Source organism: Pelophylax lessonae (genome assembly GCF_965119305.1).
Source record: "Pelophylax lessonae genome assembly, chromosome: 5".
NCBI lineage: Eukaryota > Metazoa > Chordata > Amphibia > Anura > Ranidae > Pelophylax > Pelophylax lessonae.
Genome location: NC_138772.1, coordinates 294,977,338 through 294,991,860, shown reverse-complemented (window position 1 = coordinate 294,991,860; position 14,523 = coordinate 294,977,338). Strand labels below are relative to the sequence as shown.

The following is a 14,523-nucleotide window of genomic DNA, read 5'->3' as shown; positions in this document are numbered from 1 at the left end:
GGGTGTCCGTGAATGAGCGAGGGCAGGAGCACGCCTCCGGCGGCGCACGCTTGTCCCCTATTGGCTAACAGGCGAGTGACGTACCCATACATCACTTTGCCTGCACGTCGGCAAGTGGTTAAAAAACTGAGGATGTATTCAAATAACACAGAGCAGTTTTAAATTTCTGACATGATGAACAGACATTTTTTTATAATTAAACCAATATGTTTCCAATGGTATTGTTATCAGAACAGAAGAGAGCTAATAAGATAAAATTCATTGCTATGGTTTATTTTGACTTTGAAGCACAACTCTGAGCACAGTCTTTCCACACATTTTAAGGACCCAGTAGCTCTTTACCCAGGCCTTTTTCCCCTTAAATCCCTTTGAGCTATAGAGGGTTATTTCATTTCAATGATGTCTTAGTTCTACAATTTATATATTTTAGGCTTTACAGTCCACCCTAATGTATTACAGTATATAAATAATTATTCGGGGTCAGATAGAGATTTAATTTGGCAGCAAATTTGAATTCATATATTTTTATTTTCTTAATATTTTGGGAGAAAAAATAGTAAACGATTGAAACAAAAATGTATTTTCCTGTATCTTTTCCAAATGCAATGTTTATATAGTTTGAGTTTCCCCACATATGCACTCTAAAATAAATTCAGCAAAGTCTGCTAATTGAATTTATATCACATTAGTGTGACTTTTATGTAACATAGTAGAATGGAAAAGCTCAAAGTGGTGAACATTTGTGTTTTGATTTAGGAGCGCTTTATTCCCCTTTTTACAGTTTGCATAAACTGTCAGCGTAACATTAAGATAATATTTAGTTGAATTTATGAAGTCACTGCTAAAAAATGTTAATTGTGTTCACTTATGTGATCATTTGACATCATTCTTCCAACCTGGGGATTCATCATCTTGGGAGAGAACATATATTTTTTTATTATACATTTTTTATTTTACTTTTTTCTTAACCACTTCAGCTCCGGAAGGTTTAAACCCTAAATGATCAGGAAATTTTTTGCGATACAGCACTGCGTTACTTTAACTGACAATTGTGCATGCAACGCTGTACCTAAACAAAATGTATGCCTTTTTTTCCCCACAAATAGAGCTTTTTTGTGGTATTTAATCACCTCTGTGCTTTTTATTTCTTGTGCTGTAAACAAAAAAATACTAACAATTTTGAAAAAAAAAAAAACAATATTTTTATTTTTCTGCTATAAAACAAAAAAAAAATGTAAAAGATCAAATGTCTTCAACAATTTGGGCCAATACTTATTCTGCTACATATTTTTAGTAAAATAAATCCCAATAAGCACATTTTGATTGGTTTGCACAAAAGTAATAGTGCCTACAAACTATGGGATATTTTAATTTTTTTATTTTTTTATTAGCAATGGCAGCAATCAGTGACTTATAGCGGGACTGCGATATTGTGGTGGACAGTCGGGACACTAACTGACACTTTTGACACTTTTTGGGGACCAGTGACTCCAATACAGTTGTCAGAGCTAAAAAATATGCACTGTTACTGTACTTTTTTTGTTTAATATATTTTTATTCGAGAAAAGAACAATAGTTTACAACAGCTGACAATCATATAAGCAATGAAAATAACAGTTCCTGAAAGTACATGGTAACATAAACAGGTGTCAGTGCGCCAGGGTCACACACTCTGTCTAGTAAGGTATTAGCATAGTGGTAGTTTATTGCCTGGGACTGATTCAGGAATAACACCTGTATAACAGTTTCGAGCAACAATGCAAACAAAAGTGTAAATGGAGACAGAAGGAAATGTCAATAGTTATATTGTGGGAGAAAAGGAAGTAGGAAAGGAAGGGATAAAGGAAGAAACAAGAGGAGTGAGGAGTAAAAAGAGGTGCAAAAAGATAGCAGAGAGAGTAGTGAGGGGGAGGGGATGAAAGGTAGGGGAAAGGGGGGGGGGTGGTGGGCTGGATTTCGGTGGAGCATATCCCTGCGAGAGGGATGGATATAAGCAACTGACATCAAACAATGAAAGGAGGCATCATGAGAGTAGGGAACCAGGAGGGTCAGGGGCAGGCCCCCTCTCCCCTGACTCAGTTGGGGTCACCATCAAAGAAGTATAGGTGTCCGAGGCTTTAGAGGCGAACCAACGGGCCCATATTCTAGCATGTGAGTCAGTATCTCCTCTGGCAATATAGGTGAGGTCCTCCAGAAGACAGAGTTAATTTACCTTGCAGAGTCATTGCTGCGGTGTGGGAATTTCTGGACGGCCCCACATGACAGGGATAAGAGCTTTCGCAGCATTGAGTAAGTGAGGTAAGATAAAACACTTATATGGGCCGATTGGTTCACGGGTACAGTGGAACAATATAAACCATGAGTTAATAGGTACAGGTGATTGAGAGATATGTTTCACCCGGCGAATAATCTCTAACCAATATTTTTGAATCTGAGGGCATTCCCTCCATATATGTGTATGAGACACATTGTTCCCACAACCCCTCCAGCATAACGGGGAGTTGGAAGGGAACATTCTATATAGTTTAAGCGGTGTGTAATGCCATCTTGCCAGAAATTTATAGTTAAGTTCAGCAGTTTTTGAAGCAATGGATGAGGACTGTGATAGTGAAAGTATAGTGTCTTTCTCAGCATCCGTTAGGGATTGTTGAAGTTCATCTTGCCATTTATCCAAGTAGGCTGGGTAAGGAGGAGAATCCAAATTCACTAGTGTTTTGTAGATTAATGACAGCCTATGCAAAGGGGGATTCTTGTGGTTGAAAATAGCTTTCACAGAGGTCAATTAGTTCAAACCTCTGAGCAGTTGAGGTAGGGCGCATATGAATTGCACAAGCTGGTTATATCTCCACTTGTCCACGAACGAACTTGTCTTAGAACTCACCAAGAGATGAAGTGGTTTAAGACGCTTGGATTGAATGACATGGTGTAACAGCAAGGGGTCCTTCGGGGACCAGTCAGTAAATCCTTTATCCAGTGATCCTGGTAAAAAGTAACCATGATGGAGTAATGGCATTAGGGGAGAGTTGTAAGACCAGGAGTATTTTGCATGCAGTGAGTCCCAGATGGCCAGTGAGGAGGTTGTCAAGGGGGATATCGATTTCATATGATTTCTTGCCGACTTAGGTATCCATGGAGCAGTGGCAAGATCTAAGCCGGATAATTGTGTTTCCAGTTGTACGCAGAGTTTTGTCTCTTTATCAAACTTCCAGTCAAGGAGGCAAGTGAGTATTGAGGCCTGGTAGTACGCCTTAATATTTGGAAGGGCCAAACCGCCAGAGCATTTGGATCTGAATAGAGTTGCTCTAGCTGTACGTGGGTTCTTGTCATGCCAAATGTAGTGGGATATCAGTTTTTGTATCAATGAGAAGAAACCTATAGGCACACTCAATGGTATCATCTGGAACAAAAATAAAATTCGGGGGAGGATGTTCATCTTTATGATATTGATTTTTCCCAGACAGGAGTGGGACAAGGCTGTCCAGTGTCTCAGGTCAGATCTAATGGTATTCAGCAGAGGGATATAGTTATATTTGAAGAGCGAGCGCAGGGGAGGAGTTAGGTTTATTCCAAGATATTTCATGATAGTAGGTTGGCAGCAAAACGGGAAATAAGGATTTAATCTAGACACCTCCTTAGGCGGTATGTTAATATTCAATATTTCTGATTTGGAAAGATTGATCTTGAACTTTGAGAGTGTTTGAAAGGAGTCAAATGCTTTCAATAACACGGGTAGGGTGATGCAAGGTTGTTGAACGAAGAAAAGAATGTCATCTGCGTAGGTAGCATACTTGTGAGATGTATGTCCCACACTTATGCCATGTATGTCATTGTTATGTCGAATAGATGCTAGGAAGGGCTCCAAAGAGAGGGCAAATAATAAGGGAGACAGGGGGCAACCCTGTCTGGTGCCGTTATTTAGGGAGAAGGGTTCACTAAGTATTCCATTGACTCTAATTTTGGCCGAGAACCATATCATTGTTGTGCCTGTCAGGACCAATAGGTAATCAGAGTGTTGAAGAGGAATTACCTTTTTTTTTACATTACTGAGTTCCAGACATGACAAAGTACATAGGCAGACTGCCGTTTTGTCAGTGTACTGAAGCATCAGCGGGTGTTGACAGACATCATGTCTGCCATACCCGCCAATCAGCTCCTGGTGTGTCTAATCACAGTGGTAGCGGGCAGCCAGCGGCGCGCGCCCTAGACCTGGAAATGTTGGATCATGTACAAGGTATGTGATCCAGTGCAGGAAAGCCGCCTTGCCAACGTATATCTATGCCTACTCTGGGGGAGGTGTTTGTACTACTGTAGGAGAAGGCATGGATTGGTGCCTCTGCCTAGCAGACACACAGGATCCATATCTTCTTTAGTAACAGAATGGTGATCTGCTTTGGTTACATAGGCAGACCACCATTCTGTCAGTTTACTAAGGCATCAGCAGGTGTCGGCAGACATCAAGTTTGCCATACCCGCCAGTCAGCTCCCCATGTGTATAATCACAGTGGGAGAGGGATGCCAGCAGCGCGTGCACGCGCCCTAAACCTGGAAGTGATGTATCACGTACTAGGCATGTGATCCAGCGCAGGAAAGCGGCCTTGCCAAGGTATATCTATGCCTACTGTGGGAGAGGTGTTTGTACTACTGTAGGAGAAGACATGGATTGGTGCCTCTGCTTAGCAGAGACACAGGATCCATTTCTTCTGTAGTGACGGAATGGCGATCTGCCTTGTTTACATAGGCAGACCGCCGTTCTGTCAGTGTACTGAAGCATCGCATCAGCTGGTGTTGGCACACATTGAGTCTGCCATACCTGCCAATCAGCTCCCGCTGTGTCTAATCACAGTGGGAGGGAGCCGCCGGCCCTAAACCTGGAAGTGCTGGATCATGTACTAGGTGATCCAGGGCAGGAGAGCTGCCTTGCCAACATATATCTACAATACATGCTCAGCAAGCGGCTAAAGGAAGGTCTGAATCTGGTTAGTGGAGAAGATATCAAGACCAACCTCCCTTCCCCTCACAGCAGACCACTTCTAATAGTGAACTATCGCTGGTTGTAATCAGACTGTAAAAGATCACTATAACATTAATCTACTAATGTAGGGAGAGGCTGGACGGAGCTGCCCAAGCCTCCATACTGAAACCAAGTGCCATGACATTACTGGTGATGTCACTACCTTCCCAATTCAAACAGACATATCGGGGTAGATTTACTAAAGTCAAATAGACATTGCATTTCGCAAAGTGCAGTTGCTCCAGAGCTTAGTAAATGAGGTAAACGTTCACTTTGTAAAGAATACCTAATCACGTGCAAGGGAAATAAAAATAGAACCTCATTTTTGCTTGCACAAAATTGCATGATGGAAGTCAGCAGAGATTCTGCTCATTTACTAGGCCCTGGGGCAACTGCACTTGCAGAGTGCAACTGCACTTTGTAAAGTGCACAGTCTACTTGCCTTTAGTAAATCCACTCCATAGTGTTTACCTTTACTTCTACAATGTGCTCTGAACTGTAGAACTGTAGAAGCATTGGAAGTCTAGGAACTATTCATTTTACCTTCATATTAGATGCAGGATTAATAGTCACCCTCCCAGTCCTTTTTTTAAATGGTACTGAGGGCTGAAATGGTTAACAAAGAAAAGCTTTTACAGTAAAGTCCCAATTCTATTTCATAAAGTTGCCCTATCTCATCAATCCCTGCTTGTACAGCAATCTCCGATACTATTGAGGCTGGTATAAAGGAGAACTATAAAGGTGTTGTGCCTGTCAGGACCACCCGGTAATCAGAGTGTTGAAGAGGAATTATCTTTTTTTTTTTACATTACTGAGTTCCCGACATGACAAAGTAAATATAAAACTTTGCCCCATCTCCCTAGGTGCCATGTAACACCAACTGTGACATGGGACAGGATGCCCCCCTTTTGGTTCACATCCACCTGACACTGCAGATAGTGAGAGGATGGCTGTTTTGCTTTTTAGTGCCTGTCTCCATCTCCCACAAAAGGTAAGCACTGGCAAGAGGAACGCAGGAGGAAGTGATATGTGTCTTCTTTTTGACACTCTGCATTCCTTCTGCTGGTGCTTTCCTCATGCAAGTGCTGGAAACTGGAGAAAAGCACTACAAAAAAAAACCACAGCAATCTCTGTTAGCTGCAGTATCAGGCAGCCTTGCACCAAGTGGGCTCCTGTCCCATGTCCCATGGGAAACCAATTCATGTAAAAAAAAAATGGTGATCATTCTTCTTTATTGTATACAGTGTAAAGTAAATTCAGACATAAAACATCAATTTAAAAACTTTAAACAAATTAAAATAACAATTAAAGGACTTCTACAGAGTCTCATCAATTTAAACATGTAAAAGCGTTATCAAAATGTGAATAAACACACATAGTCCATTGAGAAATAAGGACTTCTATGTCCACTTGTCAATTCTTTTAAAAATATACTTTTACCCTTTGAAGAATCCAATATTACAATCAATCAAATATTTATTGTTATACTTTATCCAGTGGTAGAGGTTTTTTCTTTATAGCAAAGAAAGTTCATTTTTATTTTCATGTTTTACAGGTATTCTCTTGATGTAAATGATATGAACAATAATTTTTCTGTTGATCCAATTGAAGGAACGATTGCAACAAATGAACTATTGGATCGAGAGAGCACTGCACAATTTAACTTATCAATAATTGCAAGTAAAATTAGTAAGTATACCTTTCACAATAGGTCCCAAAGTAATTATATGTGGGTCAGGTTTGTTACATAGTTAAAACATATTGTATTACATTACTTCACTAGCAATTTTTATACCACTGCCATGTGTACAAAGGCAAAATTTGCATTTCAACAAGATGGAAGTGGACAGAGTTTTTCATGGAAAACTGTTAGTTGTGCATGTTTACTACAACATTATATGGCTGATTGTACTGAATTAACATATTGAATGTATTGAATTAACTTGGGTACAACCAGCATGACAGATTTTTAGGATGCGACTATTGCCAGCTGCTATAGTCTCTAGCAATAACCACAGTGTTCTCCCTGAAGGGACAGCTCCCTGCACCCCCCCCCCCACCTTCCAGGAGAGCTTGGGGAGAGGGATTCCCCCATCAACACTGACTGTCTTGATGGGGAATTTGAGCAAATTTCTTTCCTGCAATCCATGGTTGAAGGAAAGAAAATCGTATCATCTTTGGCTGTCTTTAGACTTGTCGCTCATATGATAAGTCTCTATCCACCAAATACAATGTGAAGGATGAACTATGGTGACTCAGCTTTACTTGTTGTTTAGGTATAAAAAAAAAGAATAGCAAGCAAGCATTTTTCTCAACAAATGGAAAACATTTACTGCATTTGGGATTGATTTACTAAAGCTAAAATGACTGTGTACTTTGCAAGTTTAGGTGCATTCTGCAAGGGAATTTTCTCCAGAGCTTAGTAAGTAAATGGGGTAACACTTCACTTTGTAAAAAATGCCCAATCGCATGCAAGAAAAGTAAAAAAGCAGCATATCTTTTGGCACATGATTGGATGATGGGATTAGCAGAGCTTACCCTCATTTACTAATCTCTGGAGCAAATGCTGTTGCAGAGTGCAACTGTACTTGTAAAATTAACTATCAATTTGCCTTTAGTAAATCAACCTCTTTGTACGCTGTGTTATACAGTGCATTTCCTACACCATTGTAAACATATACGTTTATGCTATTTATATATTTTTTATATATATTATTCTCTATTGCTGGGGTTGCCAACTATTGTGAGCACCTCCAGGCCCTGATCATGTCAAGGCAGTGACAAGAGTGTAGGATCACATGGAATGTTGAAATGCAGGTATACTTTAAAATAATGCAACAATACGTCTTTTAAAGTGGCTCTAAAGCCTTAACGTTTTGGGCTGCAGCTGCCCCCCCCCCCCCCAGACCCCACCTTTTCCTGACCTCAGATCCAGTGCTGTGCATGAGGGCAGTGGCTTTCGTCGCTGTCTTTAGCTAAAGGCATCATCCCGGTACAACCACTTAAAGTGAGCAGACGTAGGTCTACGTCAGTTTGCGTTAAGTGGTTAATTCCCAATCCATTTTTTGTGATACGGCACTGCGTTACTTTAACTGACAATTGCACAATCGTGCGATGCAGTAAATAAAATTGATGTCCTTTTTTTCCCCACAAATAGAGCTTTCTTTTGGTGGTATTTGATCACCTCTGCGATTTATATTTATTGCACTATGAAAAAAAATTGACAATTCTGAAAAAAAAAAATATACAACATTTTTACTTTCTGCTATATAACATTCCCAATAAAAAAAAATAAATAAATAAAAATCTATTTTTTTATCATTTTAGGCCAATATATATTCTGCTACATATTTTTGGGAAAAAAAATCCCAATAAGTGTATATTCATTGGTTTGCGCAAAAGTTATCGCATCTACAAACTAGTGGAAAGATTTATATCATTTTTTTTTTTTTTTTTTTTACTAGTAATGGCAGCGATCAGCAATTTTTAGTGGGACTGCAACATTGCGGTGGACAGATCGGACCCCTAACTCAGTGGTTCTCAAATCCGGTCCTCGGAACCCACTAACAGGCCAGATTTTAAGTATTACCTTGGGGGATGCAGACTAGAATACTGCAATCACTGAGAAGCAAATGAGATCACCTGTGATGTAATTTAGTTATCTTGCAAACCTGGCCTGTTGGTGGGTCCCGAGGACCGGATTTGGGAACCACTGCCCTAACTGACATTTTTGATACTTTTGGGGGGACCAGTGACATTACTACAGTAAGCAGTGCTAAAAATATGCACTGCTACTGTACTAATGACTGGCAGGGAAGGGGTTAACACCAGGGGCGATCAAAGAGTTAAATGCATCCTAAGGGGTGCTTTCTAACACTGTGGGGGATGGGCTTGCTGGATGAACACAGAGACCTATGTTCCTAAATAGGAGGATACCTGTGTTCATTACTGACAGAACAGCGGTCTGCCGTGTTTACATCAGCAGACGGCCGTTCTGTCTCCACGGGGAGCAACTGCGGGTGCCCGGCAGGCAATGCGGCCGCCGGACCCACTGATTGGCTCCCCCTGTGGCCAATCGGCGCGAGCGCCCCTACTAGCTGTCCCGCGAAACAATGTACAGATAAGTCATTTCGCGGAACAGAGCCGGCTTGCCGCCGTATAAGTATGGCCGCTGGTCGGCAAGTGGTTAAATACATATTTTTATGTTTTCATTATGTATTTACTGTATATACTATATATGAATCACAAACAAACTGATAATGCTAAACATAAAAATTTAGTAATAATGTATTATAATAAAAATGGCACTTTCAGTTATGCAGAATTGATTGAGTTCTTTACATCTTCCTCAGACATAAGGCAACAACATCTAGAAGAATATTTGCATATACGATAACTGTATTATAAACACATTCCACATCTTACAAATTCTAACAAACATAGACTTGGGCACCCAATGTTCAAAGGCCTGCCTTGCCTGTGCATCTTGTATTGCTGCAAGGTATCTATGTCCGACATTAAATGCTATTTCATCACATTTGTTTTGGAAAACTACCACTGCAGTTTTCTGTGAACTTTAGAACTTGTTCTACAAAGAGTGCTATGTTACATTTATGTGAGACTTGACACAAATTTTACTTGACAAAAGGATGTAATCCGTCTAAAAACACAGCTGAAAGGCAATTCTAACACAACACTTCCAACTAAATATTAATGCAAAGTTTTGCCTGCGGATGAAGATATTATTGCATGTGTCAGAAGTTTTAGTATGGATTTGCCAAGTGTTTTACTGACACACTTTCTGTTCACAAACCATAGTTGACAGTCACAGAGGGAAATTATTTTCATAACTATAAAATATTCATGATTATGACAGATGGGATCTACTCTTTTTGCAATGCTAGATGTCTGTGGAGGTGTTTCTCATTTGATTTACGTTTAAGAAAGTTGGAAAAAACTGAGTAAGCTAAAAACTCCTGTAGGCACCTGCATTGACTTCAGAAGACAGCTTGTGTTATACTTAATTGTGTTTTTTTTTTTTTTCTGCAAAATTGATCACCTGTGAAAAGCTAACTGCATGTCTACAAAGATTATCACACATAGGAAAGATGCTAAGTACCTCTATATTTAATGTCATTTAGAGAGATTTATTTACATTAGTCCTAGTCCTGAAGATGCATTCAAGGTATGCTTAACGTGCCACACCCATTGTGAGACAGAAAATACAAAAAAACACTAGCGCTAATGGGATTATGCAAACTACACTGCTAGTATTTTACAGTAAATCTCATGAGATGATGTACAGGGAGCACTTACAATGTTTTTGTAAATACTAGACAAGGTAAAAAGATGTTTTCATGCTTAGGCTTCAGCTGCTAGCACTATATTTTAATGAATTATATCAAAAATGGAACAAAAATGTGCACTGCTACAACCGATGTGTTTTAAAGTGCATAGTGCATATAAATTCAAAAGTGATAAAGTGCTGTGCAAGATAGTGAAAAAATCATTTGATACCTAAGTCAATACATAAAAGATCTAGTGCAACAATTAAATAAAGTATGCACATACAGAACTAATTAGGGATAGATCAATATGTTTTTTTCAGGGCCGATATTTTGGTCACAACGTATCGGTATCGCCCAATATGGGCCAATATTTTGTACATTTAAAGTTTTGAAAAATAAAGACAATTTTTGACACAAATCTGGTACTGAACATGTTAATTTTTGTTGAATGCTTAATGGCTGGCTTGCTGGCACCCTGTGGTGGGTGGGTGGCTGGCTGGCACCTTGGGGTGGGTGGTTGGCTGTCTGGCACCCTGTGGTCGGTGGCTTGCTTGCTGACACCCTGTGGTGGGTGGCTGGCTGACTGGCACACTGTGGTGGGTGGTTGGCTGTCTGGCACCCTGTGGTGGATGGCTGGCTGGCTGGCACCCTGTGGTGGGTGGCTGGCTGGCTGGCACCCTGTGGTAGGTGGGTGGCTGACACAGGGACTGTGGGTGGCTGGTTGCTACAGGGCATGTGGGTGGCTGGCTGGTACAGTGCCTGTGGCAGGCTGGTACAGGCCCTGTGGGTGGCTGGCTGTCTGGCACCCTGTCTGTGGGTGGCTGTCTGTCTGGCACCCTGTGGTGGGTGGCTGTCTGTCTGGCACCCTGTGGTGGGTGGTTGACTGGCTGGCACCCTGTGGTGGGTGGGTGGCTGGCACAGTGCCTGTGGGTGGCTGGCTGGCTGGTACAGGGCCTGAGGGAGGCTGGCTCGCTGGTACAGTGCCTATGGCTGGCTGGCTGGCTGGTACAGGGCCTGTGAATGTGGGTGGCTGGCTGGTACCGGGCTGCTGTGGGTGGGTGTATGGCTGTGATACACTCCCGTGAGGCTAGTCCTGACTCCAGACGAGGCTGTCCAAGGCGAGGGAGGCGGCCTAAGAAGGCAGAATGACATCACAAAAATATCGGCTATATCGGACAGTTCCGGGGCCTATACCGATATATCGGGGAAAGTGCATATCGGCCTTTGCCGATAATCGGTCTATCCCTAGTACTAATCACAAAAAATATATTCACAAGTTCATGAATGAAAGATAAACCAAAAAACAGTCATTTAAATAGGTGATGGGAGGTAATTGTGAATAGATTGTAAACAGTAGAGAACCACAGTCCATAAAACATATGTTGGAATATCAGCAGGAAGTAGAGTGTATAAGGTATCCAGAAAAACGCCCAAAGAAAGGTCACTCCAACATGTGCGATAAAGTGGGGGGGGGGCTTACCAGATGATTATGACCCCAAGTAAGGTGGTCAATATGTGCATTAATGCATGAGTTAAAGCATGAATTGTAACCACGTTACTGTTGTGGAAATTGGAAAACAATTCAGGCACTCCTGCCTGTGACAAGGGGATAGGCATCCTCAGCCTGACCTCCAGCTCAGGCAACTGGATTTACTCATTCTTTACACTCACCTCTGGTGGGTGTCATCATAAACACAAAGATTGCAGCCCGATTACAACACAGTGACTTTAACATCTGTACTATGTTGCAGGACAACGTCACCACCCAGAGGACCCACACACAGAGGCTGCCCCAAGTACTGCCTGCATGAGCTCTGAGACAGTACAGAGCTTGTGCAGGCAGTACACAGTGCAGCCTCTTTGTGGGGAGGATGCATATGCCCTTGTGACAGGCAGGAGTGCCGAAGTGTTTTCCAATTTCCATAACAGTAATGTAGCTACAACTGACACTTTAACACATCCATTGGGGCCATATTGACCACCTAATCTGGGTCATAATCATCTGGTAAGTCCCCCACTTTATCGCACATGGTAGAGTGACCTTTCTTTGGGTGTTTTTCTGGATACTTTTTTTTTTTTTTTTAATAAATGTATTTATTGTTTTCAAAAAGTAACAAACAAACGCTATCACATACATCTCATGTTATAAAACAGTTAATCCTCCCCATTTTTTCCCCATTTCCCCCCCCCCCCATTTCTCCTCCCGCTTAAAATTTTCTTTTAACCGCTCCACTTAGTAAATTCTCTTGTTTTCTTAAATTCCTTCCAATCCTCCCATATATCAACCCATTCCCTGGTCTCTTCTCCCTCCCATTCTCTTAGATATTCCATTGTTCTTATTTTTTCAACTCTCTTCATCCAATTTCCTAAAGGCGGGGCTTCATTTTTCTGCCAATATAATGGGATCAAGCCCTTTGCGGCATTCATCAGATGGGGTATTAATGTTACTTTATATTGTCTAAATTAACTTTTTGTGCCGTGAAATAAACAATACCAAGGTTCTTCCGAGATCTCAACTTTTGTAATTCTTTTGATTTGAGCTAAAATCTCCTTCCAGAATATTTTAATCTTTGGGCAATCCCACCATAAGTGGGCCATTGTACCAACTTCTATACATCCCCTCAAACAATATTTTGATTTTTCCTTTTGATACTTGTGAATTTTATCAGGGGTGTTGTACCATCTTGCAATACATTTATAATTCATTTCTGCTGTGTGTACATCTACTGTGGAACCGTGTATTAATCTGAAACTTTATTCTATGGGAAAATCTTTGTGCTGTGTTCCCAATTCCCTTTCTCATTTTTCGATAAATGGCGGTACTCTTGGCCCCATCATCTCCACCAATAATTTATATACATTTGAAATGCTGTTCTTATGGTTCTCGGAGGAGCAGATTTGCTCAAAAGGGAGTAAGTCATCTCCTGCTCTTATTGGCTTTGGTAGGGAGGCTACAAAGTGTTTTAACTGACAGTAGCGCCATTCATCAATCTTCCAATTTTTTTGTTTTAATCTACTTATTGTGCAAATCTGTCCCTTATCCATAATATCCCTTAAACGTGCATCCTCATCTCTTATCCAGTTTCCTCACATCTTTTCTTGTCCTGGAGGGAAAAAAACTGGTATCTTTCACAGGAATTAATGGTGAATTGTGTTTCCATTAATTTAACTTGTGTATTAAATCCCAAATTCTGAGTGCTTGATATGTAATCGTGTGTGTATTAATATTCAAGTTCCTATAATGTGGAGGGATCCATATAATTTTCCCTAGTTAACCGCCTTAGCGGTATCCCCGAGCGTGACTCGGGGTAGGAATTTTCTGCTATTAGCGGTATCCCCGAGTCACGCTCGGGGTCAATGGGCAGAGCGTGCAGACAGCGCAGGGGAGCTTCTCTTACCTTATCCTGGCGATCCAGCGATGAGCTCTCATTGCTGTGACCGCCAGTGAGATCTCCGCCGCTCGTCTGTCGGTAGGAGGACTTCCTAGTTCCGTTCCCTGCAGCAGCAATGCTGCATGGGAGCGGAACTAGGGAGGGAAATTAAAAAAAAAAAAAAAAAACGTTGCACAAAACACATAACACATTTTATATTATATATATGCATATATATGTATATATGTATATATATATGTATATATATATATACCTATATACACACACACACATATATATATATATATATATATATATATATATATATATATATATATATATATATATATATATATATATATATATATATATATATATATATATAAAATTATATTATTGATTCGATTATAATTCATGCGTTATATATATATATATATATATATATATATATACACACACACATATATATCTATATATCTATATACACACACATATATATATAATATATAACGCATGAATTATAATCGAATCAATAATATAATTTTATTATATATATTATATATTAAATAATAAAATAATATTATTGATTCGATTATAATTCACTTGTTTGTGTTTCAAATTTATCACATCTGGGATGTCTACTAGAGACTTGTTTTGGTCAGGTTTAAGTCAGTAATTACTAAAAATTGTAGGCCTATAATACATAACGCCAAATTTCCATGAAAAGAATTGTACCGCTTTTGGAACAGAATTCCTGACAGAATCATACCGCCAGGGAGGTTAAGTGCAACTCATAGTGCATTCTATTTTTACCAAACTTTTTTCACTTTTTGACTTTCCCCATTCCATCACC

At 40.3% G+C, this 14,523-nt stretch overlaps 1 protein-coding gene across 2 annotated transcripts in view; it reads left to right on the top strand.

Annotated features, from left to right (window-relative positions):
- The window catches only part of CDH12 (cadherin 12), a 1,418,552-nt gene that overhangs the window by 1,384,374 nt on the left and 19,655 nt on the right, over window positions 1-14,523 (top strand). For both annotated transcript variants that reach the window (XM_082259248.1, XM_082259247.1), the window contains one exon: window positions 6,567-6,700. In XM_082259248.1, the coding sequence (XP_082115374.1) occupies window positions 6,567-6,700 (134 nt within the window). The remainder of the gene's footprint in view (window positions 1-6,566; window positions 6,701-14,523) is intronic.